This window comes from Fimicolochytrium jonesii, assembly GCF_025526975.1.
Source record: "Fimicolochytrium jonesii strain JEL569 chromosome Unknown EV422scaffold_7, whole genome shotgun sequence".
Taxonomy (NCBI): Eukaryota; Fungi; Chytridiomycota; class Chytridiomycetes; order Spizellomycetales; family Powellomycetaceae; genus Fimicolochytrium; species Fimicolochytrium jonesii.
This window is the reverse complement of record NW_026515674.1, coordinates 923,338-951,165: the sequence shown is the minus strand read 5'-3', so window position 1 is coordinate 951,165 and position 27,828 is coordinate 923,338. Positions and strand designations below refer to the sequence as shown.

The 27,828-nt window shown below is 55.7% G+C and overlaps 11 protein-coding genes across 11 annotated transcripts; 4 read left to right on the top strand and 7 right to left on the bottom strand.

Moving 5' to 3' along the window:
- Positions 1-186: 186 nt before the first annotated feature.
- EV422DRAFT_410468 (uncharacterized protein) lies at positions 187-2,151 on the top strand. Its single transcript, XM_053067030.1, has one exon. The coding sequence runs from the start codon at positions 381-383 to the stop codon at positions 1,878-1,880; it is 1,500 nt and encodes a 499-aa protein (XP_052927002.1). The 5' UTR covers positions 187-380; the 3' UTR covers positions 1,881-2,151.
- Positions 1,941-3,083, bottom strand: EV422DRAFT_410427 (uncharacterized protein). Its single transcript, XM_053067029.1, has 4 exons — positions 2,808-3,083; positions 2,243-2,453; positions 2,088-2,162; positions 1,941-2,011 (listed from the first exon to the last, which is right to left on the bottom strand). The coding sequence occupies exons 1-4, from the start codon at positions 2,965-2,967 to the stop codon at positions 2,002-2,004; spliced, it is 456 nt and encodes a 151-aa protein (XP_052927001.1). The 5' UTR covers positions 2,968-3,083; the 3' UTR covers positions 1,941-2,001.
- A 525-nt stretch (positions 3,084-3,608) lies between these two features.
- On the top strand, positions 3,609-4,987 carry EV422DRAFT_566360 (uncharacterized protein; the record flags this gene model as incomplete). Its single annotated transcript, XM_053072428.1, has 5 exons — positions 3,609-3,642; positions 3,807-4,168; positions 4,459-4,567; positions 4,640-4,746; positions 4,817-4,987. 5 exons carry the CDS (start codon positions 3,609-3,611, stop codon positions 4,985-4,987), a joined length of 783 nt encoding a protein of 260 aa, XP_052927000.1.
- A 696-nt stretch (positions 4,988-5,683) lies between these two features.
- On the bottom strand, positions 5,684-7,221 carry EV422DRAFT_494601 (cysteine proteinase; the record flags this gene model as incomplete). Its single annotated transcript, XM_053067756.1, has 6 exons — positions 5,684-5,922; positions 5,985-6,225; positions 6,300-6,425; positions 6,508-6,675; positions 6,767-6,908; positions 6,992-7,221. The coding sequence occupies 6 exons, from the start codon at positions 7,219-7,221 to the stop codon at positions 5,684-5,686; spliced, it is 1,146 nt and encodes a 381-aa protein (XP_052926999.1).
- Positions 7,222-9,986: 2,765 nt separating this feature from the next.
- EV422DRAFT_577704 (uncharacterized protein) lies at positions 9,987-11,472 on the bottom strand. The gene is made up of 3 exons (XM_053073263.1): positions 11,313-11,472; positions 10,370-11,236; positions 9,987-10,271 (listed from the first exon to the last, which is right to left on the bottom strand). Exons 2-3 carry the CDS (start codon positions 11,212-11,214, stop codon positions 10,262-10,264), a joined length of 855 nt encoding a protein of 284 aa, XP_052926998.1. The 5' UTR covers positions 11,215-11,236; positions 11,313-11,472; the 3' UTR covers positions 9,987-10,261.
- Positions 11,473-13,652: 2,180 nt separating this feature from the next.
- On the top strand, positions 13,653-14,723 carry EV422DRAFT_525034 (uncharacterized protein). Its single transcript, XM_053070023.1, is given in 3 exon segments — positions 13,653-13,727; positions 13,746-13,903; positions 13,996-14,723. 2 exon segments carry the CDS (start codon positions 13,780-13,782, stop codon positions 14,529-14,531), a joined length of 660 nt encoding a protein of 219 aa, XP_052926997.1. The 5' UTR covers positions 13,653-13,727; positions 13,746-13,779; the 3' UTR covers positions 14,532-14,723.
- On the bottom strand, positions 14,687-16,025 carry EV422DRAFT_409985 (uncharacterized protein). Its single transcript, XM_053067025.1, has 4 exons — positions 15,729-16,025; positions 15,482-15,650; positions 15,320-15,405; positions 14,687-15,241 (listed from the first exon to the last, which is right to left on the bottom strand). Exons 1-4 carry the CDS (start codon positions 15,772-15,774, stop codon positions 14,847-14,849), a joined length of 696 nt encoding a protein of 231 aa, XP_052926996.1. The 5' UTR covers positions 15,775-16,025; the 3' UTR covers positions 14,687-14,846.
- Positions 16,026-17,464: 1,439 nt separating this feature from the next.
- EV422DRAFT_566355 (phosphatidic acid phosphatase type 2/haloperoxidase) lies at positions 17,465-18,512 on the bottom strand (the record flags this gene model as incomplete). Its single annotated transcript, XM_053072427.1, has 3 exons — positions 17,465-17,699; positions 17,765-17,936; positions 18,257-18,512. 3 exons carry the CDS (start codon positions 18,510-18,512, stop codon positions 17,465-17,467), a joined length of 663 nt encoding a protein of 220 aa, XP_052926995.1.
- Positions 18,513-18,882: 370 nt separating this feature from the next.
- EV422DRAFT_410072 (UAA transporter) lies at positions 18,883-20,257 on the top strand. Its single transcript, XM_053067028.1, has one exon. The coding sequence runs from the start codon at positions 19,195-19,197 to the stop codon at positions 20,230-20,232; it is 1,038 nt and encodes a 345-aa protein (XP_052926994.1). The 5' UTR covers positions 18,883-19,194; the 3' UTR covers positions 20,233-20,257.
- A 384-nt stretch (positions 20,258-20,641) lies between these two features.
- Positions 20,642-21,967, bottom strand: EV422DRAFT_410057 (COQ7-domain-containing protein). The gene is made up of 5 exons (XM_053067027.1): positions 21,543-21,967; positions 21,255-21,454; positions 21,059-21,182; positions 20,940-20,978; positions 20,642-20,874 (listed from the first exon to the last, which is right to left on the bottom strand). The coding sequence occupies exons 1-5, from the start codon at positions 21,852-21,854 to the stop codon at positions 20,836-20,838; spliced, it is 714 nt and encodes a 237-aa protein (XP_052926993.1). The 5' UTR covers positions 21,855-21,967; the 3' UTR covers positions 20,642-20,835.
- Positions 21,968-22,066: 99 nt separating this feature from the next.
- EV422DRAFT_410016 (uncharacterized protein) lies at positions 22,067-24,244 on the bottom strand. The gene is made up of 4 exons (XM_053067026.1): positions 24,161-24,244; positions 23,780-24,074; positions 22,523-23,680; positions 22,067-22,456 (listed from the first exon to the last, which is right to left on the bottom strand). Exons 2-4 carry the CDS (start codon positions 24,066-24,068, stop codon positions 22,347-22,349), a joined length of 1,557 nt encoding a protein of 518 aa, XP_052926992.1. The 5' UTR covers positions 24,069-24,074; positions 24,161-24,244; the 3' UTR covers positions 22,067-22,346.
- Between the last annotated feature and the right edge of the window lie 3,584 nt (positions 24,245-27,828).

Here is a 27,828-nt window from a genome sequence, read left to right as displayed (position 1 = left end):
CGTCCGCGGTTGTCCGCGCTGCACGATTTTTTTCTTCTTCGTCTCCCAGTTTGCCTTCTTTGTATGCCCGCGTGCTCTGCTGAAGGCCCTTTCTTTTTTCTTATTCTCTGAAATGAAGTTTCGTTATTTTTGCTCGCATTTCCCCACATCGGCGATGCTATGGTTTGCGTCCTTGCGACTTTTGTTTTGCAGTCGTGCGGGGAGATGCTTGCTCGTACGGGTGTGGGGAACATGTCCCCGCTCACATGAGTCGTCGAGAAGGGCCCTCCCGGAAAACGCATAAATAGCGAGGGTGTCCACCGCCCCTTCCCAAATTCCTCACCACCTCCACAGCTCCATCCTCCTCATCCTCTCCTCATCCAAGGAAACCCTCCCACAAGATGCAGATCATCAAAGCCGCCATCGCCATCCTGGCCGTTGCCCCCGCCGTCCTGGCTCAAAGCTCCACCTCCACCAAGACCCCCGTCGCCACGCCGACCGTCGCCCCCACCACGGGTGTCAAGACCAAAACCTTCTCCGGCCAGGGCACCTGCACGAACCCGTTGATCCGCAAAGAGTTCCGCGAACTGAACCCTACTGAACGCCAATCCTTCATCGACGCCGTCAAATGCCTCCGTGACCCCAAACGCTCCCCGTCGGTGATCAAGACCAACAAGTCGCCCACCATGTACGACGACCTTGTCTTCCTGCACGGGCAGTTCGCGGACGTCACGCACCGCAGCGCGCAGTTCCTCCCGTGGCATCGCCAGATGCTGGCGTTGATGGAGTACTGGTTGCGCGCGCAGTGCGGGTACCAGGGGGCGTTGCCGTACTGGGACTGGACGATCGATTCGCAGGCTCCCGAGAGGTCCGAGTTGTTTTCCGCGCAGTGGTTCGGCGGGAACGGGAAGCAGGCGTCGAACTGGTGTGTTACGGATGGACAGTTTGCGGACACGTTGACTACTTTCGTGGTTGAGAGTGGGAAGCACTGTATTCACCGGAAATGGTCCGGCGGCTCGAGCTTTGGGAAACAGTTCCCGTCGCTTGCTTCTGCGCCGTTTGTGCAGAATCTGTTGGATACGTCCAAGGATTCTTACAACACTTTCCGTGAGAACCTCGAGTTCGGCCCGCACAACCGCGTGCACGCCACCATGGGTGGCGACATGGGGTACACCAACATCAGCCCCAACGATGTGCTCTTTTTCCTCCACCACAACAATGTCGACAGGACCTGGGCGAGGTGGCAGACGGCCAACCCGACCCTCGCCGCCACCTACAACGGCCCGTCGAACCCGGCGTCGGAGGCGATGGATGCGAAAGCGACCGATATGATGCCGTTCGGTGGCCTGTACCCCGACATCCCCGTCAACAAGGTGTTTTCGACCACGTCCGGAGATATCCTTTGCTACAAGTTCTCCAACTCCGTCGCGCCCAACTCGGTTGCTTTCAACAACAAGGCCGCTCTGTCTGCACGTAACGCCCGCCGCGCCGCCCCCGCCAACGTCACCGCCACCCTTGCGGCTGCCCAGGCGATCACACCCAACCCCTCCGACCGTGACGACAAGCTCCGTCTCCGCTCCACGGTCCCGCTCACTGACGCGTGGTTGCAGCAGATGAAGTTTACGCCCAAGCAGGTCGCCAAGATCCGCGCCGACGAGGAGTACGCTGAGAAATTCGTCGCGGCTGTTAACGCTGCCGGATACGTCTCCCAGAACGCGTTGACTTTCACCGAGGCGGCGGATGATGTCCGCCCCAGGACCGCGGAGGAGTCGGCCCTGCACGCTCGCTTGTTGAGCATCCTTGCGAGGAACGTGAATGCGTTCATCAAGGGGGACAAATCGACCCCGGCTGTGACTGATGCGAGCTTTGTTGCGCTTAACAAGCTTTGGACCAAGGCTTAGAGTTTGTAGACCTCCACGCTAGATTGGTCGCCTTTTACCTCTTACCGCACATTAGATTTAGACGGCATGATTTTGGTCTTCCCCATCCCGCTATAGTAATTTATTCCGTTCCACATAGTTCTTAGAACATCCTAGATTTCAAATACATATATGAGCAATAGAATCCATCTCGCTTATGCATAACTCAAATGATTCTTCACAACGCACCTGGGATAACTATCGTTTGATTTCCCCCTCACATTTGCGACAAAAAGCAGTTTGGAACTGTCACCCGTTTCGCTGCTGCTCCGTATGAAGTTTGGTATCCGTTTCGTGTCGACGGCTCCTCTGCGTTGAAGACAGACAGCACGGAGGACACCTACGCCAAGCTCCGAGAAGAAGATGATTCCGTTGTGAAGTCTCGTCTCGGCCGTTCTTCTCGCCAGCAGTCCCCCGCCGTTGTTTGCTTGCCGTCGAAGACTCGAAATGCCCGAGTCCAGTTGTTGTTATTGTCGCGTGAAAGCATGCCGAGGTATTGAAGGGCTTTGGAGCCGGTGTAGATCATGGCCGCGAGGGAGAAGGAGACGATGAACCCTGTGGGGAATGGGAGATGGATGAGTGAAGTGAAGCGACCATAGACGGTGATAATTGGCCGATGGAAACGAGTGTGAGCGATAGCGAGCCATCAACCATCCACCATCCACCATGCACCATCAACCGTCAACGAGATGATTATAACTCCCGCAGCGAGGTTACCCAGATCGCTCCCTTCGGTCGCAGCTCGCTATCGCTCGGGCCCCCGTCCTGAAACCAGAAGGCGTTCGCTCTGGTCGACCTATCGGTCTGCCAGACCGAACCAACCCTGCACCTCGCTTCGCCCGTTGCAGACAGGCCACCATCGCTCGCTGTCGCTCACTTTCTCCTCCCTCCCACTTAAACGTACTGTACATTTCTGCGCATCACTCTTTCTGAAAGCGCGTCTCGTCACCAATCCAAACGCCGTACACGCCTCCAAATCAACAACACAGACAAGTGACTGAACATCCAGTAGTAAGAAATTGAGTTTGAACTGATAACTCGACAACACAAGTTTGAGTGCAACCGTCATGAGAATCGAGGAGAGACAGTAGGAGGGTATTGCTGCGAGGGCGGGGTTGGCGACGCGCCCATGGCTGGGGTGGTTGGGTGGCTCGGTGGGCGGGGAGGAAGGGTGTCGGGGAGCGATCTGGTGTGGTGGTGGTGAGGGCCCCTGCTTGGCTGTAGAGATAAGAGATGACTATCGGGCAAAGTGTTCGCCCTGGGCCCCGGTCGTGCGTCAGGGAAACCGGAAAGCTGCCTACTTACTGTGGAGAGCCTGGGTTCCAAGTGGGACTGGGAGTGAGTGGGACGGAGACGATCACTTTGGGGCTGGGTGTAAAATGCTGGAACCTTTGCCAGCCGGGTTTTCGCCATAGGAGTTCCGACAGAGATGCTGCACGCGTTGGAAGCCTGCAAGCAAGCGGGACGGGGCATAAGACAAGCTCGCTCCTTCAATTGGAGACTGCTCACGTGACTGTGCATGGCATGATCGGCGGGCCCAATAAAACGGATGCGCGAGGGGGGCGACACGAACAGACGAACACAACGAGCGAAAATCCCATTTCCAAAAACGCTGCCAACTGAGGACGCTTGAAAGATAGACGGACATTCCAGAGCAATTCAGGCAAACACAACTCGCTCCCACACAACCCACCCCGCCAAAGCATAACCATGAGCAAGGCGGAAAAGAGGCCCGTTGAGGAAGGTTAGTAGTCTCCTGAGAAAGTCAGCGAACCAGTCGCTTTTCCTTTCGCTGCTGGCGTCGTACTGTGGCGCCTGCCCATTTATCCAGAGCCATGGCCATTGGAGCGACCACAAACAACGAGTCCCTTACTAAATGAATGGTGTGTGTTTCTCATATCAACGCAGACGTCGACTCTTCAGACGACGAAGCCCAAGCACCCCCGACCACCACCGGCAAGAAGTCCTCCCAAAAAGGGGACGAATTCCAACGCAACAAACCCCTCGTCCTCCTCAGCGAAGAGCAGCGCGAGCAGCTAGCACGGGAAGAGGAAGAGGCCGCGCAAGTAGATGCGGACGGGAACCCGATAAAAAAGACAAAGAAGGCTAAGAAAGCCGCGGCGGCGGCCAAAGCGGCGGCGTCGGTGAAGACAAAAACGGGCGCTGTGTATTTGGGACGCATTCCCCATGGGTTCTATGAGGACGAGATGAGGGGATATTTTACCCAGTTTGGGGATGTTACGAGGTTGAGGCTTTCCAGGAATAAGAAGGTGGGTTTTTTGGCCAGAGGGATAGCGGGTGCAGGTGGAGCGATAGCAAGGGCGGGGCGGAGGGCGCCGTAGGCGCAATTGTAGCGAGCGAAAGCGAGGAGTAAATGTGAGCGACAGCGAGCGGTCGTTTTTGCTGGTCGCCCAACATACTTGTCGCGAGCGGTAGCGAGCAGGGGTATCGTTCACCCCACCCACTGTCGCCTATCCAATCCTCCGCTTCGCTTCATCCGTTCACATGCGTCCAACGTCAGGGATCGATTATTCACCCCTGTCTCCTCTCTCCCCCGCAGACCGGCGCATCCAAACACTTCGCCTTCATCGAATTCGCATCGGAGGACGCCGCCAAGATCGCCGCCGAAACGATGGACGGATACCTGCTCTTCAACTGCATATTACAATGTACGTTACGAAAACAAAATCACACCATCGGTCGGGGCTGACGTGTGGTACTTTTGGCATATCTTAACACAGGCAAATTCGTACCCTCCGACAAACTCCACCCGGACATCTGGAAAGGCGCGAACAAGAAGTACAAGCCGATTCCGCGGGTCAAGATCCAGCGGGAGCTGCACAACAAGGTGCGTCAAAAAAAAACCACTTATCCTGTTCCATCATCCCTATACTAAACCCCCATCTTGAATCTGCCAGCCAAAAACAGCAGAATCCTACAGAACAACCGTCAAACGCTACCACGACCGGCAAGACGCCAAACGCGCGCGGATGGCGGAGGCCGGGATCGAGTACGCGTTCCCGGAGGTGTCGGAGCCCATCGGGGTTGCTGACCCGGTCGGCGGGGACGAGAAGAACGCCGCTGCTTGAACGTCTGCGTATCATCCCATCCAGCGTCGTTAGCGTCGGAGGGATATGTGCGGGTCTCTCCGTCGTATGGATACATTCACACACACACACACCACATTCACTCATCAGACCACCGCGGTCTGGCAAACGCAGCACTCCCGTAGTGATTTCCGTACAATTCCCCTTTTGTTTTGTGTCGCCTGTAAATTAAAGATCATCCGTTTTGTATTTGCATCCTCAGCTGTTTCGCTGCCTACGTTTTACGTTTGGAATGGATGATCAGGGGGGCGGGGGGCCGGGCATACGTTTTGAAAGCCGGTCACGAGGTCCCATTCCACCCCCAAAGAGGTCACCCACCCACCCATTTCTCACCCGCCACCAAATGAAGGGACATAACCCGACTCTCAATCTATGCAAAACAAAAAAACAGCAAGACAAAAAAAATATATAATCGTTGGAGGCATGCTTTGAAAAAGTGTGGGTGGTGGGGGGGGCTACGGAAACGAATGAACTAAAACGACGTGGGTGGGTTGTGGGGTGGGGGTGATGCAGCAAGAATTCTCCTATGCAGACTAGCAGCGGGGGGCGGGTGTCAAAACTGTGGGGGGGGGGGGGGGGGGGGGGATCAAATGAATGGGGTGTGTATCGGGTGAGTCGGTATCCGAAGGACGGGTTTGAATGCAGATGGGGGGGGGATGCATCTCGAGATTCCGCTCATCACGTCCGCGTGTAGAACAGCAGATAGGCGTCCCGACCCTCTTTGCGGCCGACGACCTCGCGTTCCGGCACGCTCCCGACCGCCGCATCGTCGACCCGCAGCCACTCCCCGCCGGCCTGGCGCGAGACGTCGCACGTGTAGTGGCCTCCCGCGGCGTGGGCGCCGTGGTGGTAGACGACGGCGGTGAGTCGGTACTCGATGTGTTTTGCAGTTGGCCGCAGGGGGGCGGGCATGAGTTCTATGATCGTGAGAAAAGGGGTTAGGGGTGGATGACGGCAGAGGCGTGTGGGTTTGTCTTACCAGTTGGTATCCTGAGAACAGAATCGTACCCCACGAACTTCCCCAGCTTCCCAACCCCCTTATCAGCATCATATACAAAACGCTTCAAGTGCAGAATCAACACGGGGGGTAGGACTTCCAAGAAATTCTGCTTCGTTGCTGTCCCAAGCCGGTTTGATTTCGTGGGGGATGTGAAGCCCTCCAGGGTCTCCAGGGCATGGAGGTGTTGTAATGCGTCCGATATTGTATGGACATGATTGGGCTGGAGGGTATTCATATGGGGTTGAGATGCTTATGGACGATGAATGGAAAGGGGAGGGGGAGATGTTCACGTACCGCAATGTCCAGCTGAAGCGCCTGGAATGGTTCGGTAGTCACGCTGTCCTTCCGCCCAGGACACTTTACTACGGATCGTAGGCGGCCCCCAAAGATCGCATTCACTGGACTTGTCTCCACACGCACCTAATCATCAACCCACAACCCATATCAGCAAAATCGCAATGGTGATCAATCCTGCTGAATTTTGTGTCGTTTTGTGACTTACGTTCCGCGTGACGAGATTTTTTCCCGTCTTCCCTACCTCCACCCAACTCCCGTCCGAGTCGGGGCTCTTCGCCTCCGCACTCCCCTCTTCCTTTTGGAGCGACACCAGCTCCTCATGTAAGCCGTCTATAATGAATCCCAGAAATTCCTCAGCATCTTCTTGACGCCCCTACATTCGGCACCATGAACGTGAGCTATCCGGAATGATGATTGATGAAGGGGGGGGGGGGGGGGGGGGGGGGGGGGGAAGGATGACTAACCTTCTGCTGGGCGTCGATTTTCCTGAGTTTCCTGACCGCGGTATACACGTACTCGGGCGCAAAGGCCGTCGGGTCGTCGCCTTCGGTGAGCTGGAGTTTGGATCCGGGGGTGTCCTCGTGGAATTCAGCCCAGAATCTCAGCCTAGATGAGGGGATGAAAATCGACCACTGTGAGTCGCCCTTGTAGAAAGTTGTGAAGATGATGACGAGTGTCACGACACGTACATGGCATCCAGCAACGGTGCAGAGGTGATCATCTTGGGCGTAGTTTCCAGCAACAGCTTTCGGAACGCATTGTAGAATGGTGCGGTGTGTAACAGAGGCTGGAGAATCGCGTTGATAAAACACAGGTTTCCACGGTTGATGAGTCCCCTGGGATGCACAAGGTGCGTCTGGTATGATACACCTATGTCTGCGATGATGGCTAGAGAATGACAAGAAAGGACGGTCAGCATACGACGATCATTATGCGGAGAGCAAGGCGTATCAAGCTGCATGTGTGACGACTCACCACCAATGCTCTTCTTGGGTAACGCCGCCTTCATCGGTGCGACCTTTGTCACGCGCCCATTTGCAATCGGCGTCGCAGCCGCACTCGCTGGGGTTTTGATAAGGTCAGCCCATCGCTTCGGAGCAGTCGGCGCGGGGCTCTTAAGTTCTGGCTCCGAACCACTGCTTGAAGACTTCGTTGGACTTGACGGCACGGGTGAAATGATAGTAGCTGGTGGTGGTGCAGGAGTGGTAGTGGTATCGACAAACAGTTTTTTCGGTGATGGGGAGCGTGCGGGGGGCGTTTGTGATTGGGATGGCTTGACGTCTGGTGGTGGTGTCTGGGGTTCGAGATCGTGGGTATGTACTCCGTTGACGCCATTGGGGATGGGCGTCTCTGAACTCTTTGCGGTTGAGGTAGGCTCAGCTGCCGTCGCGGCGACTTTCGCCTCAGTTTGTATGGGGCTGGTGTGCTGAGATTTGCGCTTATGTTTCCGACGGGTGGGAGACCCATTTGTGTGTGCTTTGAGTGGACTCTTGGGTTGGGGTTCCGAACGAGCCGACGGACTCTTGGGAGGTGCTGGTACCGCGGTGGCTTCAGTCTTTGGCGTTTTCATATGGGAAGAAGACCGAGAGGGTTGCTCTGCGGGTACGGTAGCCTCTCCACGTTCGACCTTGGGAATGCTCTCCTCCAGTGAGGGTGGTTCGCTCTCTGCGGGGGCGGGTGCCAGACCGCCGCCGTCATTGCTGGGCGTAGCGACGGTTTCCACACCGGCGTTGTCGGTCTCCGGCTTGTCTTTTTCCCGTACAGCGACGGCTTCAGCGTGTTCTTCATTGCCGGCCGCACGGCTTCCCGAGAGTCGACGTAAGCTTGCAAATAGGTGGTACTCAGGGAGGGGCGGCGGGCTGATGGGTCCGGATCCCCCAATGAACACCGGTGTCTCGAACGTGGGCGTCGACGCAAGGACCTCCGCGCTGCAGTTCACCGAAATACTGCCGAAAAGCATGCTGGTCGTCACTTTCGGCACCGGAGACTGCCAGTACGTCTGAGAAGGGGATTGATAGATCATCACAATCAGACATTGATCTGACGATGGACCTCCGCCTAACGATATCCCTAAACTCCCCCGCCAGGTTCCGCCCTCCTGCAACTCACCTGGTACGGCACAAGGCCGGAAACATCGATCAACTTCTCCATCTCCTCCACCTCGAAATCCCCGAACGACACCTGTCTGAATAGCGCCACGAGCTCCGCGGAGCCGCCAACGTCCTGCACCTTTTGGTAGAAACCTCCCTTTAGTAAGCCGCCCACCTCCTCCAGGAGAACGTCGATAACTGAAAACCCACCAGTTCCTCCTCCACGGTCATTGCGGTGATTTCACGCCCCATGACAGGCGGCTGTTGGTTGGTAAAGAGTAGGGTGGTGTAGCGTGTGGTATCGTATCGTTAGCATCCTCCTCACATGCGGCCTTGAGCGAGGCCGACACCCATCGGCTATTTGTAGGGGCGGGCGGGGCGTGCGGGGCTGAGGGGGGAGGGGGGCGCTGGCGAGTGGGGGGGGGGGGGGCGCTCTCTGTTCTTGCTAGAACCGTGCTGAGAGGTTGTTTACGGCTGCAGAGGGAGAATTAATGAGGATGCCGTCGATTGGTGGGTGGGAGGGTGAGTTGCAAAACAAGCGTAAAGGGATTTGGAGTCGACTTGCAGAGAGCGAGCGACACACGAGCGACCGTGGGTGTGGGCCCCTGCATGATTGTGCGCGATCCTAATCATCGCCCTAATCTGTCTGCGCGAAACAGGCGCTTACTCCCGCTAAGCTTCACGCAGTCAATCGATGGAAATTCCCCTCCTCGCTAAACAGAATGGAATCGTCTAAACAAAACGAACGCCTCCCCCGGTCGGAGCTCATCATTGTTTTTTGCAAGGTTCTGGCTTCATAATCAGTGGTAAAAAGCGACAGCAGAAGCCATTTCCACTGTGCGTTGCCGTCGTTGTCAGAATACAAGGGGGCAGTTTTGCACACCGCATAAACGAGCGCTCATTCCCATGATGGCTTCAAAAAGAGCCCAAACATGCATACGGTAAAAAACTCCACTCGTTCTCACAGGAAAAAAGGGCAGGTTGCGCCCGCATTTGCATTTCCATTCCCCTCCCACTCCCCGACGAACCACGGGTTCCACACGCCCCGAAAGGGCCCCCATTCCCAGGGTCGCCTTTTAACCTTAACCCTCCCACCGAACCCTGGTGTCTCGCGCCCGGACAGCAAAAAAAAACTGTCAATGGCCGTCCGTCAGCCCTAACAATACAGATGAAACCCATGGGTTTGTGTTTTTTGGGGCGCAGTTGGCCCGTGCGTGATGTCCCTTCTTCTTCCTCACTGCAAGTGTCTTCCTTTGATGGCCATCTCCCCTCCGTATTGCAGTTCGTTCATCCCTTCCTTTCCTGTCCCTGGAAGGTGTCTCCGTCTCTAATCTTCATCTCCCCCCCCCCCCCCCCCGTATCGCATTTCCGTTCCTCAGCCCTCTGTTTACGCCGTCACATGGACGGAGACGGGGCAGGGGATGGGATGCTGTCATTTGCGTCCGCATTGCATCATTTGCTGAGGGGATGCTTCTCGGTTCGGGTAAGATGCGTTGCGTTCGTTCGCCAATGGGGGTGCGGGTGTCGTCCCTGCCGAAAAACACGACGCCTCCCCCCCCCCCCCCCCAGGACCAAAAACGGCCCATCGCAAAGCGTCCACTCGAATCACAAGACCGCCAAGTGCGTATATTAAAGGTCCCGTCCGCGAATCTACATATATAAAACGGAAAAGAGGTCCAAGGGGGAAATGTACGGTGTTTTTGGTTTCATAGAATCCGTCCAACTTGTCTGTTCGTGCGGGCGTTGAGGGAGGGGATGTCGTACATGTACAAGGTGGATTTTGTCGGGTTACGTAAATATGTCCTGGTGTCTACGAATCTAACTTGGTGGGATATGGAGGTGGTGGTGGGTGAGGGCGGTGGGGTGGGGTTATGGTCGTCTGTGGTGGTTTCGAAGCGAGTTGGTGAATGAACGCCAGCAGAGAGAGAGAGAGAGAGAGAGCAGAACGATGACGAGGCGAGAACAACCAAAACGCACCTCCGATACGCAACATCCTCCAACGCATTATACTCCTCACTCGACTTGACCTTTGTCACATCCACATAGCTCTTACTCTTCCCCTTCCCAAACCACGTCGTCGGTCGTTTCACCCTCACATCCATCGTCGTCTGCGATCGAGCCATCACGGGGGGTGGTGGTGGCACGTACGCCGGCTCAGGGTACGGCTCGACGTCTGTGTACTGCGGTTTCTGGTGGTGCGGCGGGTTGGTATAACTGCTGCTCCGCGGGCGTGTCGTGCGTGAACTTGCATCGTACGATTTCCGGTTAGGGATGATGGGCTGCTGCGTCGTCCGCACCGCCACATCCGCTGCGACCTCATACAACCACCTGTCATCCTCCGGCGACGGTAACTGCACCGGTTCCGCCCTCATCACCCCGCCTTGCACAATCACAGCATCATCATCCCAACTCAGATCAATCAGGATCCCCTCGGGCGTGCCCGTGCCCCTCCGTCCCCCCATCGGACTGTCTTTCGGCGGCGTTGGCGGGGGTTTCTGCTCCGCGTACGCATACCCGCCGACCTCGACACAGCTCAGGCTATAGGGCGGGGCGGCATAAAAGTCCCTTGCGGCGCGTTGATGGGCTTCGTAGGATTCCATTGTGGACATGGAGGCGTTTTTGGAGGCTTCTTTGTTTTTGGCGGAGGCGAGTTTGAAGGCGGATTTGTTGGAGGAGGAGGCGGTGGTGGAGTGGGAGGGGTAGGTTGTTGAGGAGTAGGTGTCGTGTTTCTGGGGCGCAGGGGAGGAGTCTTTGCGGCGTTTGACGTATTTTGAGATGCGGCGGAGGTCTTGGTGGCGGTGGAAGAAGTCGAGGATGGACATGGTGGGGGGAGGTGTTGTGAGGCTGGGGGGGGAGGTGGGGAGTGGGGTGGGTTAGCCCTCTGTTGCCGATAATCGTATTAGAGGGGGGGGGTGGTTACCTTTCCGACTCTCTGTCAGCTAGGGGGTGGGGGTGTGGTTAGCGCAATGGGGTCTGAAGCGCAAGTTGGGGCGACGTTGGAAGCAAAAAACGCCCCAGCGGTCAATCATCAATGCTGGTCAATCGTCTGCGGCGGCGCGCTATATGGCCCCAACTCTCAGAGAAGTCGCAGCAACTTCCATCGGTTCCCATTGGCCGCGCTTCTCTTCAAGTACCCCCCTCCCCCGCAGCGTTTCACATTTCAAAAAGAGAAGCGCGTTCGAGGAGGTGGCTCTTAAACACAACCTCCCACGTCTTGTCTGCGGAACACAACTACGAGCGATCACGCAACACCGTCCAAGAAAAAAGGAGACTACTCCCAGAAAGTAACCATCCGCCTACCCGCTCATCCACCCGCCTCTGACCCGCCTTGTCATCGCTCTCGCTCTTTTTCACAGCGTCCAACAGCGCTCTTACACACGGGTGAGCATGCTGATCGCCACACTCCTGCTTTCCGATCCTGGCTTCGCGGCGTGAGTTGTCTCGCAGGAGAACGAGACCGCAGAGCCAGGGACTGAAGGATGGAACGGAATGTCGACACAAAGCGTGACCCTGTGGTCGACATTCCTTTCTGGGCCCCGCCTCGCTCTCCTCACCACGTTTGCCTCCCCTGCGTCGAAACTTCCCATATGCACCGCCATCCCCCGCCAGACCCCTCACTCGCCGTCCACACAGCGCTACACACCTTCCCCATGTTGTCAATCCTCCCCAAATTGATCGACCGATCAAAGACGCTCATTTCCTCCGTCGGGCCATCCCGTACCCCCGAAGTCAATCCGTGCGGTGCATAGAAAGGGGTGTCTGCAATGGATAAACGTTTCGATCTCTCCATGCGTGGGATCTCGTTTCTGGCCCACGGGATTCTGCCAATTCAGCGCGGGGGCAGTGCAGTGCAGGATTGTGAAAGTTTGAGATGGGGGCGAGGAAGACATGCCTGGATTCGGGATCAAAAAACATTCCTGCTCAGCCTTTCTCCTTCCCTTGGCAGGAACGCGGGCCCGGGCATCCCAAGCATCCGGCACCACCCTCGTCTTATGATACTTCCTTATGTTGTTCGTGCTACGACGATCGCATCGAAGCGATACTCATCCATGGGTCCTTCAAGGGGCGAAGAAGGGGTAGAAGGATCCTGATGGCGTTTTATTGGACACCTGGAGGTTCTGTGAGGCGAGAATCGGGTCCGTTGCGGGGGTCCTGAAGGAAGTGGATCGCATCTTGTTTCCGGGAGTGTGTGCGATTGCGTCTCTGTTCTCTGAGATTTGCTTGGCCCCCCGTCCGTGAACCTCGGCTGTGACAAGAAAGTCTTACACGATTTGCAGCGACGTCGCTGAACATCGCAACCGGGCCGGGTACGTCGTCATCTCCTTGTGCGAGGGTACAGTACATCTCACCTTCGCCTAGTTGGTGCGCAGAGGGACTCACTCGGGAGGTAAGGGAATTCCGCCTCCTTACATGATTTCCTAAACGCATAGGACATGTGGACATGTGGACTTTCAGGCGGGACATGCTTGAGAAAACAACATCGCCGGCGTACAGTACAGTACAGTACAGTACAGTAGAGTCCACTATTTTCGAACTGGGGCTCAGTGTGCTATTCCTGCACATCCCCCCATGAAGGCTCGGCCCTCCAAAGGGCTGGTTTTAGACAGCCGAACGACGATGTGCAGGAACGTGGTTTCCACATCTGTATGCAGCACTCTTTTCCCGATCTGCCCACCAATGGGACATCCCTGCCCTCGTTATATGTGACCTGTAAGGGGTTTTGGACAGGTTCACACGCGAAGGGCGGTAGCGGTGGGAAGCGAGAATAGCTTTGAGACTGAGGCCCGTAACTCGAAACCTGTTCGGCGTTGGGAGACCTTCATGGGAGGCCCTTCGGTCTCGACTCGTTGAAAAGTACAGTGTTTGCAGCCGGTTCACTATGGGAGGCAGACCAAAAGTGGAAGGGGTAAGGTTTTTGACCCGGTCAGGATTTCCAAACAAACAAACACAAGCGGGCGAAAGTGTCGAAACGGGAGAATAGTCGCCGAAACGAACGGTCGGTGTGTGCTCAAATTGGCTCACATTGCGTTCGGTTATGGCCACAAACATGGGACGGGGGCGCGGGGCGAGTGACCCGAAAGGGACCGCGAAAAGCGCTCACTCCGTGGGGGGGGGGGGGGGGGGCGCACCTGGAACCCGGACAGTGACTATTTTCTGAGTTGGGTGCCGCTGCTGGCGCGGTGTGAGGTTGCACAATGGGGGGGACTCTGGGAGAGAAAGAAAAGAGAGAGAGAGAGAGAGAGAGAGAAGAGGGGGAACTCGCGTATAAAAGGACGAGGGGTTTTTGCGTAGCGCTGTTTCTGCCCATTCGCTCACATCAACCACCCTTCACTTTCAACACCAACACCAACACCAACACCAACACCAACACCAACACGATCGTCAAGATGCACTTCTCCGCTTACACCCTCGCCGCCACTCTGGCCCTCGCCTCCACCGTCTCCGCCCACGCTACCGCCCAGCCGCCCGTTGGCATCCCCTCAAAGTCGATGGTTGTTGGCATCCGCATTCGTAAGTACACCCAAGCTGTCAAGATGATGATGCACCCCCCAGCTGTCATCACCCAAGGCTCTTATATCTAACACCTCTCCCTATTTGTTTAGCCCACGGCTGCAACCACAACGCCACGACGTCCCTGACCGTCAAGATCCCCGCCAACATCACGGGCCCCAAAGCGCAATACATCCCGGGGTGGAACGTCACGACCACGCTCCGACCGCTGGATCCGCCGGTCACCAGCGACGGCGTGACGGTCAACACGACGGTCGACACGATCACGTGGTCCGGCGGCGAGCTGCTCGACTCGCAGTACCTCGATTTCGGCGTCTCGGTGCGTCTGCCGCCCGGGAACGACGGCGACGTTGTGCCGTTTGAGGCCACGCAGTTCTGCAAGGATAATAACGAGACTAATTACTGGAACGGCACGCTCGCCCCCAAGGTCGTGCTCATGAAGAACGGGACGTTGTTGACCAGCAGTGATTTTAACTCCACCGGGGGGAGCGCTAATGGCGGGGCCGATGCCGCGGCGGGGACGACGGGAACCGCGAAGGATTCGAAGAGTGCCGCGTTGGTGTCCTTTGCGGGTTCCTTCGCGGGTGCCGCGGCGGCGGTGGGTGGTGCTATGCTCTTCTTCATGTAGTGCGGCTTACGACTCGTGATTCCCCTTCCACCCACTGGCGTGTATACATATATATCCCCGCCTCTCCCTTAGACTATTAGCTTGTTGGAGACCCCTTTTTCGTTGGAAGCCGCTCTTTTTTGTTCTTTCGAGCGTTTACTTTACAGCTTCATACTACTACCCAATAAATGTTGTTTGCAAGGCGAAGAAAACTTTGGTGAACTGGCTCTCAATTGGGGATCTCGTCCGATATGGGCACTTCATTATGAGAGTACAGTACGTAGTACTCGTCATCGACTCCTATTCTCGCTACGCCTGATCACCGCACTCTCACATTCATAACGCCAAAATCTCCGGATTCTCAAAAATTCTAAACCCTCCCTCCGCCTTCACCGGCACACCGGCCGGCACATCCCCTCTTGCGGCCCTGATCATCGCCTTCGCCACCGCTCCCACAGGGGTCGCGCTTCCCGTCACCCTCCCCAGCCAACCCCCCAACACGGGCCTCAACAGATTATCCGCCATTCTGCCCTCGCGATTCTGCTCGGTAACCAGGAACGCCGGGCGGAAGATGCTGCACTGGGCGAACTGGAGGTCTTTGAGGCCGCGCTCGATGGCGAGTTTGGTGCGCGGGTACAGGAACCACGCGGCCCTTTCGATCCCGCTGGAGGAGACGTAGAGGAAGTGGAGCGGGGTGGTTGGGTTGGCGGTTTTGAAGAGGGTTGCTGCGGCTGGGAGAAATGCGGGTGGGGGGGTAAGCGAGGTGGGGGATGTGAGTTCTGAGAACCCCCCATGCGCCCCCGACTTACTGAGGACGTATCCCTTATCGATCCGCTCAAACGCTTCGGCAGACCCGGCCTGGGCTTTCGTCGTGCCGAACGTGCAGAAGAACGTGCTGCCCACAACACTTCGTCAGTCTCCCCGCGTCCCAACACCCTCCCCAGAAACCCACCCAGCAACTATCAACATACGCATGCCCCCTGAACACCTCCTCATCCAGCTTCTCGAAATCCACAATCCTTTCCACGACCTTCTCCTTATTCGGGCCATCGTAGTTCGCCGAGCGCCGCACGAGGAGGGTCACTTTGTCGTACTTGTTCTGTTGCATGATCTCGCGGAGGAGGGTTTTGCCGACCGCGCCTGGTGAGGGGAGGGGAGGGTGAGTGTGAGGATGCGTTGTGATGGACAAGGGGGGGGGGGGGGGGGGGGGACGGCTACCTGTGGCGCCCATGATGAGGCAGGCTTGTTTGCTGTCGGTTGCCATTGTTGATTTCGGTTTCGGTGCTAATGGTTTGGTTTGGGGGGGGAACCAGGGGGGCAAACGAGGCTTTTATGGAAGGTCGAACTAACGCGAGACCATGACGACGGACGCCGCGGACGTTCCCGCTTCTCCGCCATCCCGCAGGAACCCCCACTCCGAACGCACCCAGCCTCGTGCCATCGCAAGCGGTCGGCCGCCAGTGCGTTGTCTCCACGCCACTACAGCATAATGTCCCTGCCGCATCGTATCCCACCCCGTCTTAACATACACCACAACGTCCATGTCCATCCCTACGTCGGGTTTTCCGCCAGCCGGGCGTGTCTTCCGCGTGTGTGATCACCCTGGTTCCTGCTCTCTATCTCCCCTCCATCTCTCTTCAATCCATCTCCGCATTCACTTCGCCTGCCCTTGCACTTCCGCCGCTAGTGATCGGGTCACATCATCTTCATTCCCCCGCCTACGCGACCATGGCCACACACTCTGGTTGCGTCACCATCTCCGTTTCTCATGTACAGTACAAGCCGATTGCCGCACCCACCGATTTCGTTGACAACGTATGCGGATGTGCAAGTTTGAAAAATGTCTGGACAAGCAGGTTGCGAACGCTTAGCCCTGGAGGGTGTAGACTACGTGTCGGAAGGAGCAAGGCGAGCAAGAAGCAAGGGGCAGAAGTTGGGAGGGCTGGAACAGTCATCAATAACTTTTGAGGAGGAGGACGCCGAGGAACCCTTTCTCCGATTCCTCGCCTTTCCTGATTCCAAGTACTGAAATCCCTATCCTCACCACATTGCAGGCCGCTTGGATAAAGTGCGCAGGAATGCTCCAGGCCAGAGTAATATTGGAGCGAACGTGGACCTTGGAAGCACGTTGTACCGCCTGCTATGGGGCTGGACTTTGCTATCAATACCTCAACAGAGGACAACAATTTACGTCGGGACATACATCATCCCCAACATCACCTGTTTTATACCTACCGCGGTCTCGAAGAGACGGCCCCACTACCAATTGCCGGCCAACACGAAGAGGGCCCGCCGAGATTGAAGGCGCCGACGAACACGATCGGCAGCGCGGGACAATGCACCCCGTTGGCTAATCGGGTAGCTAATGGGGTGCACTGTCTCACCGGGGACGAGGCTCGGTAGGCCTTATCTGCTCATGAGGGACACCCAGGTCTCGACGGAAACCCCCGACCCAGCAATCAGCGTTATGCGTCCCTGGATCCAGAGCGATTCCGTTAAACCACAGCAATGAACTGGGAGGCCATCTGGAACGGTCTCACGCAAGATCAGCGGGGGTGTGTGAATTCTCAGCGATAGCACAAGCTTCGCCTCCATGAAATGAGTCCACTGGTTGATAAGCTGCTATCACTGGAACGATCGTCAGGCAGGCAAGAGATAGAAGGATCTCCGTAAGATCTCTTCGGTGTGCTTACGTGCCTAGCACCGGTATTCCTGCCTTGAGCGAGGGGCGTAGTCATCCTGCATTTGCGTTTCCTTGTACTTCTCGCTGACACCTTTCTGGTTGACGGGGGGAAATAATAACGAATGAATGGTTAGCACTCCCGTAGTGGTCAGATTCTTTCTGTAACCGTTCATACGTTCAAACCAGTTCGTTCGTTCGTTCACTGACGGTAAGAGTCTATCTAACAAGGTCTACGAAATTGGCTGGATGATGCTACGTATGCACGCGGGCCCTAGCTCGTCTTCTCCTTCTGCGCATGATACTGCCTATACGTCTCGTACTCAAACACCAGCACATTCGGCACATCCCTCGTATCCCTCAACAGTAGCCACCTCGCCACGCTTGAGTCGAGATCGATCGCGGGCGCCAGCACCCAGTTGCAGAAGGCGAACCAGAGCCCGGCGAAAAGAGCGCCGCACGTGAGGCCGACTAGGACTTGTGGGGGTGTGTGGTAGGTTAGGTGGATGCTAGTGGGAGTTGATTTATTAGTGAGGTAGGGTTGATGTTGGAGGGGAATGCGTGGGATACGCACCGGGAGTAAGCAACGAGGCCCGCCATGGACATGGCTGCGATGGTGATCAAGGGTTTCCAGGCGCGGGATTGGAAGGTGAACCGCGTGAAGGCGTAGATGGTGATGTAGAATGCGAAGTAGGCGACGAATTGGGAGTGGGACGAGGGCATGCCGTAGCCTTTGCCTAGGTATTCTATATGACATAGCATGAACGTCGTCAGCACACACGTGATGAATGAAGCGAAGCGATGGCTGGGATGGTTGGTTGATGGATGATACTATATCCTGCTCGCTCCGCTCGCGACAAGGATGTTGCGTTAGGCGGAGCGAGCTCGCCTCGCTCGCAAAACCTCCAAACGCTCGCCGGTGCTCGCTGAAAACGGACCGCTTTGGCGCGAGGGAATTTGCTGTGCTCGCGCTCACTGCGTTCCTCCTGAGGCATCGTCTGCGCCGCGCTTCGCGCCCGCTGCAGTCCGGCGTCCGCGCTCTCGCCCTCCCGCTCCCTTCACATACCAGTCGGCCGCGCCTGCCTCACAATCTTCTTCGCGACGAAATTCACCCCCTCGTTCACCAACTGCCCAACAAACATCAATATCGTCGCCAGATCCCTTCGGAAGAAAATGAGCGTGACGTAGGAAATGATGATGGCGATAGGCGCTAACGATGCGTAGGCCATGAACATCCCGAGCGGGTCGGAGTCGTCGTATTGGACGTGGGTTAGAGAGACGGAGGCGAGGGGGCGCATTCCAGGGGGATCTTCGAGCGACATGGTGAAGGCGGTGGAGCTTGGCGAGCTAGGTAATGGGGTGCTTTTGGTTGTGTTTGGTCGCGAAGGTATCAGGAAGTTCCTGTTCAGTTCCTGTTGGTGAGGTGAAACCACTTTCCGGGAGATGCCCGTCACCCTCACCGTAAACCACCCTAACACTCCTAACAGGACAAGTTGGGACGATGCAGGGGTTCGGCGAGAGTGCAATGTTTTGTATCAGTTAGTGGGGTCGCTGGATGGTTTCGGGCTGCCTGCCTCCCTTTAGAATGATCCTCTGCACCCAGACCTGCACCCAGACGGCTTTCTGAGGCTGAGCGGAAGTCGCGTTGATCCCGTTGGCTGAGCGCTGTGACGCAGACAGCACTGACAGCACGGCGGACTGCAAGGGGGACTTCACAGGTGCCCATGCCACAAGGGAAGCCGTCGCCGACCTCCACCACGTTGGCAGCCATACGCAATACGCCTTTAGCTGTGGAAGGATAGCTTCACAGAACGGTGGAGTGCAAGCCTCGTCGACCGTTAGGTGAGTTCCAACCGAGTTTGCACCCAGCTACACATCCTCACACTGTATGTACGTTGATCTCCGCTAACCCTCCTCCAATGACAGCGGCAATTACCCAGCTATACTGTACATACATTACCATCAGCCCCAAAGGCCAGGGCCCAGAAAACCCCCGGTGCAAAAATGGTCGCCGAACTCGCCGTCTGCGTCGTCGGAATCTACACCTGCTTCCTAACCTGGCAACTGACCCAAGAAGCCGTCACAACCCAACTCTACGGCGGCCAAAAGTTCCGCCACTTTGTCTTCCTCAACGTCGTGCAATCCCTCTGCGCCTCGCTGGTCGGGTTCATCTACGTCCGGCTAATCAAGAAACAGCCCCTCGGCCGCCCGTCAAAGGAGTTATGGACAGGCTACATCCAATGCGCCTTCCTCACGACCGTCGCCCCGCAGTTCGGGTACGAGGCCCTGAAACACATCGACTACCCGACGGTGATCCTCGGCAAATCATGTAAACTCGTACCGGTGCTGCTGATGAATTTCCTGATCTACCGCCGCACCTTCCCGGCGCAAAAATACCTGATTGTGGCCCTGATCACCGCAGGCGTGTCGGCGTTCATGCTGCTGCATAAACAGGAGGACGACGCGGCTGCAAAACGCGGCGGGCGGTCGAACAGCTTATACGGACTAGGATTACTCCTCGTGAACCTTCTGATGGACGGCGCGGTGAACTCCACCCAGGACCGCATCTTCCATAAATTCAAGGTCACCGGCGCGTCCATGATGGTGTACCTCAACCTCCTTTCCTCGGCAGCAATGACGCTGTACCTCCTCCTGAACCCATTCACGGCCGAACTCTCGAGCGCCCTGACGTTCTGCCACGCGCACCCGCGGATCGTGGCGGATATCCTCCTGTACGGATTCTGCGGCGCGATCGGGCAGTGTTTCATCTACCACACGCTTGAGCGCTTCGGCGCCGTTAGTCTGGTGACCGTCACGGTCACGCGGAAGATGTTTTCGATCCTGCTGAGTTTCTTTTGGTTTGATCACCATGTGTCGTTGGGCCAGTGGGCGGCTGTCGGGCTAGTGTTTACCGGGATTGGGTTGGAGGCGGTGATGAAGAGGGCGCCGTCGAAGGAGAAGGCGACGCCGATGGTGAATGGGATTGATGAGAAGGCGAAGGCGGTGAAGACGGGGGTTAGACAGCGCAAGCGTGCGGATTGAGTAGGGACGGCTCTCCTATGCGGACTGTTTCGCCGTGTGCAGGGTTTACGCTCACAGCGGTAGGGGGAACAGACATCCATTTGGGTAGACGGAGCTTTTCCACAGTAAATTATGATAGGCGCGGATGAGAACGTAGACTACACGATTTCGTATATTATGCCCAAGAACGACACGTCCTTTGGCCAACAGATGTTTATGCGCCATAAGAAAACACATAGGGTATATCGAGTCGTGTGTGCTGTGATAGAGCCTACAAAGCGATTCTAGAACGAGAGGTTTCTATCCCGAAAGGTTGATGTTGGGTCCCAGTGCTCCGTTCCATCGAGGCCAACCGTGGTTCATTCGGGCGCTTCTCGAATCGCGGGTCCTTCGCACCACTCTGCGGCAAGACGCCGTTGACCAGTCATGCCGGACCCGGTTGCTTCAATAGAAGCATGGACAATCGCGCGCCTTTGCTATGACGCTCCCATGCGCTTCAACAGCTCCTTTCTGGTCACCTGCAGGCGACGCGGGATGCGTGTTTCGGTCCGTTACCATCAACTGCCGCATAGATCGCCTCGCAGAGGCGAAGGTGATGGTAATCGGGTGGAATCCGAAAACCGTTCAAAATCGTGTCGCTACCCATATCGCGGCTTTGCAACCCTACAATTACTTGTCAGTAATGCTTCGGGGCGAAGTTCCAAGGTCATCGTTTCATATGCACATACCTGTGATATCGCAGCCGTCAACCCCGGATACGCCGGTGCCTACACAAGCCCCAATAACCCAACTTAGTTCCTCGAATCACACCAGATCCGCCTCGGCATTACATTCTCCCAAGCGTTACCTCCTTCGCGTCATGAATAACGGCCGTATCCAAATGCTCCAGCTCCTCATCCCTAAACCGCTTGATAACCCCTCGCAGTTTCTCCACCTCGGGATGATCGATCTTCAAGAGTTCCCTCAACTGGCTGTCGTGAACCCAAAAACCATCAATCACACGCTCACCCCCGTCCTCCGAAAACGAGCAAAAACCCACTCACTCATTATAATGCTGCCCAATAACAGTCTCCACCGCCTCCGTACACGCCATCGCAGCCTCTTTACCCATCAACGCCGTGCCGGCACCCAACACATACCCAGCGACTTCCCAGAACGGACGCAAGGCGGTCGGACGCACCCTGTTCTGTCCGATCAGGGAGTCGAAGACTTTCAGGTGGAATTTCTCTTGGTCCCACATATGCTGGAAAAAACATGCAGAACCGCGATCGGTTAAGAGAGAGGGTTGAGAGAGAGGCTTGTTTGGATAGTGTGGGGACTACAGTACACACCTGCACGACAGGCCCAACCTTCGGGTCCCCACCCAGCACAGCCAGCTGCCCCTTATAGATCCAGTTCGCCCCCAGCTCGCCCGCATGGTCGACGCGGAGCATGGCGGCGATCATGTCCTTTTCCGTCTCTGTTAATTCGCGTTTGACTCGGCCGTTGCTGAATGAAGACGATTCGCCTGTGAAGCCTGTTGCTGCGGCTTCGGAGGTTATTGCTTGATGCGGGAGACGGGTTGTGTGGAGGAGGCGGTGGGATGGGCGGAGAAGGCGGCATTGGGTGGGGAGGCGGCGGATGGACATGGACGAGGACATCATGGTGAACGTCGAGATTGGAAAACTAGGGTAGTGAATGCGCAATGGAACGCACTGGGGCGAGCGCTTTGAACTTGTTATGTACAGTACGAGATTGTGTGTGGCGTAGGTAAATGAGGCCGGATGCGGGTGGGCAAAATCGAAAGGCGGAAAGTTTGAAAGAACATCCGCACGCGTTCCGTCGTGAAACTCTCAACGAAACAAGGCCCAACAAGCGATCGATGAAAAGATGGATGCTCCTAATAATAACATAATGTGTACAAGTGGAAAAAGCAAAAACGAAACCGTGAGAAAGCGGCGCAGACGGCTTCCGCCCTATAAGGATACTATCCGAAAAAGCTATGAAGATAAAATCGAGATGCAGCAGCAATGGGGTGACGTGATGGTGTGTGGGGGATGTTGCAGAGCGCATGCACCTGGAGGCGCCGCGGGAAGCTAGAGCAGAGGGGCTATAAGTTAACAGTGGGTGGTGATGGTGTGTGGGGACTGTTCTTTCTAGTTCTTCTCCTTCTTCTTCTTCTTCTTCTTTTCGGCGTCGGCGGGTGGTGCGGCGTCGTCTTCGACCTCGGATGCTTTTCGCTTTTTTTTCTTTTCTGGGGATGGGACTGTGAAAATGAACGGATTAAGATCTGGGTTTCCCGTGGTGAGCGGACGCGGTGTGAGTGATTTACCTGGCGTGTCAGCCTCTTCCACCTCCTCCTTCTTGACCTTCTTCTCCTTCTTCACTTTCTTCTCCTTCTTTTCCTTCTTCGCCGATACCTCTCCATCCACGGCAGCGTCAGGGTCCGTTTTCGACGGCGTTGTTGTGACAGCGTCCGATGCCGCGTTATATGATGCACCCGCCGCGAAATCGTACTTCTTCTGCGCAGGCTTGCCCTTCGCCGACGACGAGTTGACCGCCCGGACCGCCTTTCCTTCCAGTTGTCTTAACCTCGCCTCGATCTTTGCCCGAGCCGCGATACCGATGTTGGGTGTGTCGGTGTCACCCAGCGCATCGCAACGGATAGACAGAGCAGCTTTAGTGGCGACGACACGAGCGATCTTTCCCTTGATCTTAGGGCCGGCCTGTCCAACCAGGGATGCGTGGTAGATGAGACCGTACTTGGGGGTATCGTGCTTGGACTTCAATGCACGGAAGAGGGCCTTTTCGGCGCCGAGGATCTGGACGGTGGAAGCGGGCTGTTTGGAGAGGTTGAGGAGGGACCCGGCGTGGGCGATGAGACGGGCGCCGACGAGCTCGCCGACCAGGCATGTAAGGTTGGGTGCGATGGCGGCCATGCGGTTCTTGAGGTACTCGTATAGTTGTGTGCGGTACTCGGTGATGCTGATGATCTGGTCGCAGAGCAACGTGATGTTTTCGATATCCTCGTCGCTGATTTCGGTACCCATCGAGACCTTAGCCGCCTCCTTCAGCTCGAGCTCCAGCTCTTCAGGGAGCACTGTGGAGAGGTCGGTCGCCTCAGCGTTGCTCCGGAAACCCATGACTTTGACGGTCCGCGCGTAGGCCAAGTTGTCCACGATGATTTTGGTCATTTCCGGGAAGTGCCATCCGTACCATTCCTTCACCCTCATTGCGTATGTGTTCAGCTCTTTGTCCAAATCGTCCAGCAAAGCGATCGCCTGAATGATCATAGTGTCGACCTTGTCGGGGGAGAACTTCAGCTTGTATCGGGAGAGAGAGTGGGACAGACCCAAGACCATCGCGTTCATGTCCGATTCCGACAGTCCGGAGATAAGGGAAGAGAGCTGGTAACGGATTCCACGCATCAGCTCGTTTACTGCAGCGTCAGAGATGACCTTAATGTTCAACTTCTTCGCAATGGCGCTTCCTGTGGTGAGACAAGAGTTATGGACGCAGGTCAGCGACATTGCGAAATGGCACTAACGCAATAAGAGGTCGCTCGGCAAATTGGCTCCCAAGAACCCACCTAGCTTAGCATCCGCAACAGCAAGCTGGTCCTTCAGGTCCTTCTCGTTCAATTCGTCCACCAGGAACTTCTTCAAGTTCTTCGACATCTTTCCCTCCACCAGCGCAGTGACCGCAGACAGAGCATCGGTTGTGTTTTCGAATTTCGCAAACGCCTTTAGCTTGACGGCTTTGTTGGCCAAGTCGGCGGTCTCAAAGTCTTTGTAGAGGTCATCGGGCTTCTTCAGCTTCCCGTCGTCGAGAAGCTTGAAGAGGGCGTACCCCGCAGGAGTTTCGAAAAGAACCAACATGTTGCGCTGTTGTTTGAAAGAATACGTGTGAGCAAAATCGGGAGAGCGGATTTGCGGTTCCCGGTGCCTCCCTTTGTATTTTCTTGCCGTACCTGGTATGTGTATGACCTGCGTTGCCGTGCTTAATGGCCAATGCAAAGGAAGGTCCAATGTTACCTTGCAGAAAAAGCCGTGCCAGGGGTCTTCGCGACTCGCCTCAAAGAAGCGACAGCAAACACTAAGCTCTGTCTAAGCGAGTCACGTGATTCGAGAGAAATCGAACAAGTCACGCCCGCGCACGTGACTTACAGACTTATCATTTCGCAACCATCGCAATTTCGACAGTAACACAAAAAGGGGCATGATGATCCAGGAGTCAGGGCCCGTCAATAAACTGTAAACTCCGCTCACCAATAACGACCCGCCCCCGTGTACACAGAGTATACTGTACTACAGCATCCGTTATTGGCAATTGCTACGCATTGTGATCGATGCGCATGGAAAGCGCAAGAACCTAGCCGACGCATCTACCAGGTGGGCCACGTTAGCCCTCAAAGGGCCTTCTCCGTTTTGCAACCTCTCGCGCATACAAAAGCGCACGGTGTTGATTTGGCCCTAGCCTGCCCAACTCAACCTCGGCAGAGTTATCTCCATCACTAGCGTGTGGCCCGGGCAAAACACTTTTCGCGTCGTCCATTTCCCTCGAATTCGTCCACTTTCCACCAGGGCCTCCTCATCCTCACCGGAACTCGCTCGCTCACTAGTGCATGGCCCAGCCAAGCCTGTTTTTTTGTCGTCCATTTCCGTCAAAATTGGCCACTTTCCAGGCGGGCCATAATAAAACGCCGGCAACAACTAGTGCGAGCACGACAAGGGCTCACAATCCGACCGAGGTTTGAACGGACGTTCTCAACACCTCGGACGAATATAAAAGCAGAAGTCGGTCGGTCGCCCCTTCCCCTTCCGGTCTTACCCTCATACCTGCCACATTCTATCGATTGCAACATCACTAGCACTTGTATCTATCACAATTACTCGGCGACATCTAACTCTACTTCGCTCGCATCTGCACACTACTACGGAGTCGATCTACATTTCACATTACCTACTCGGCGCATCGCTATCTACTTCATCGCATCGAACGTGATCATCACTACTACATACCTGCAAGCCTTCCAACGCTTCGCTCGACGCTTCTCTCGCTGCCTTCTTACCCTCCTGGCACGCCTCCTATACATTCAATCCATCTACCTATGCTATCGTCGTCCGTCATCTGATTCGTCCGCCTTCAAGGTCCTCCTTCGGAGCAACCCGCTGCACCCAGCAACCATGGCCTCCCGCATACCACCTTGCGCGCCTCGGAAACCCACATCAACCCGCTTCCCGAGCACACACCGTCCTACCACACCAGCACCAACTCTTACCCACCACCGCACCCTCTCCACCCGGTCTTGTCAACCTCCTCTCACCCACCACAACTTCTCCCCCGGCGGTGTTTCACTTTTTCGAATTGACCCTTGATCGAGATCTCTCCCGTCCCCCTACGTGAGAGCGGATCGTCCGATCAAGAGAGCCGCGTCCCTTCCGGCCCGTTGTTGATCCAGCAAGAGATCAACAATGAAGATCCTCTTGGTCGGCACCCTTCGTGAGAGCGGATCGTCCGATCAAGAGAGCCGAAGAAGCGAAGGCCAATTCGCGACCCTTCCGGCCCGTTGTTGATCCAGCAAGAGATCAACAATGAAGATCCTCTTGTAGAAAAACTAAAAACCCCAAAAAACACCCGTAAAACGTCAAATTTGAGCTGTATCTTAAGTCATGTTCTTTTAATACATAACATTGAAAAAAACTCCTGTGCATGGTCTTGTTTCTGGTGCTGTGGTCTGCTTGTGTGATTCGCGACTCTTCCATATCGTGCAATATTGACTGAAGATGTTGTGCGTGTCTTGGCTGGGTTACTGTTGTCTTGTTGTGATTCGCGACTCTTGTGTATTCTCTATCTTTATCTCGTGCGAGCTGGGTTCGACGTAGGGTCTTGATGCGGCACAATGTCATTTGGATTTTTGGGGCGTTTCTCCATCCTCCTGCCACGTTTCTGAGCTTCGCTGTTGTGTTGGAATAACGAGTAATGAGAGTCCTACGAGTCAAATGCAATATCCCCGAGCGTCCCTAGACACCGTAATGCTGTCCTACGATCCTACGCAAACTCCACGAACAAGCAATGTTCCGCTTGCACGTGAACTCTCACCACCGTTCCGGTCGTCTTGGGGCGTGAGCAACTTCATGATTCACATCTGACCGATCGGGAGACGTCAATGGATCGGTATCTTTGCGGACGGCATGGAAGGTCGCCGGTTAACAGGTCCGCAACATCCGTTTTTCCAAGGTTGTGCGCCTCCGTATATATCCCTCACATGTATCGAATCAGGTCGGCGATTCAGGTCAAGAGATCGAATCAACGAGCTCTATATTTAGTATCCCGGTGGCATACCTCGTATAGGTAGTTGGATGGTGTGTGGGAATGCAAAATGATCTATAAGTGTATGCAAAGATGGACGTCCTTTTACGACGCCTGACCCACATCAATATGGCGATGTTTCATATATGCAAGATTCAAGATCAGAAACTATGTGATGATGCGACCATTGCCATCCCAGTCCCAGAAATCTCTGTCGTGTAAATCTAACCCGCAACGGAAAGAGAATGAGTGTACATAATGAGAACCTGTCTTCATGTCGCTCCCAGTGGCAACATCTTACCAATTCTAGCCAGATAAGCATCTGCCGCGTGAAAACAACAACAGTCTCCAGAAAAACGACAGGGTTTCTCCCAGGGTTTCTGCCGGTCCACGTGCACCAGTTCCTCCGAGTTCTTCGAAGACATTCTCGCCAGCGTCACCCAAGTTGTGTCGTCATGATCTGATGTGGGTCCTGTTTCCTAAATCCTCCTCGGGCAAAGGGAACTTTCGGAATACATGACGGTCCTCCACACGTCGGGAAGCGGCTCATCACCACTAATGGAATCCAGTTCTCCTGTCCCTCGGCCGCCGGCAAGAATTCCGTCTGTGGGCATACTTATCGTTTCCGTATTTACTGCCCAGTCTTGCAACAGTTCCTTCAACATCGCGCCGCAGGGAAGGCGACAACACGAAGATACTTTATCGGACGAAAGGCGGCCAAGACCCGGTCTTTCGCGGGCATTCCGGACCGGAAGCCCCATTTCGAACGTTGAGCCTTATTGGGTGCTGTCTTTGCGACAAGAATTGTCAACGTCGGCTGGCTCTCTGACATTTGTTTGAGTGTAGCCTGCCTTGAAGACTTCGAGGTCACAAAAGCATCCCGACAAAGACGTCCTTCGACCGCAGACAAAGTCGTCCTTCGTGCCTGTGTATGTGACAATGCCAAGGACGGTGGGGTTCGACGCTGAGTGGTCTGAGTTTGAGCTGCCGCCACAGAGGGTAGGGGGATGGAAGTGCTCGCCCTGTTTCTGCCGATGATGACGCAACAAGTCAATTTCCCGTGTTCGACAGATCGAGAGCAGACCCAGTTCCCATTTTCCCACGCTGCAACCTTCGGCATTGAACTTGCATGGTAGACTTCTGCAGAGGCATCGCAACGGCAATCCCCATTCGAAATCGGCAGGCGTTTCCAGAAAAGCTGCCAAACTCTGTCACAGTTACGTTTCTCCCAAACAAACGTTCAAATCGTTCAAGGGATCACTCACTCCTTCCCGCGGCCGGCGGGACTCACTACCGAACTGCCCAGCGCATGGCGAGGGCACCAGT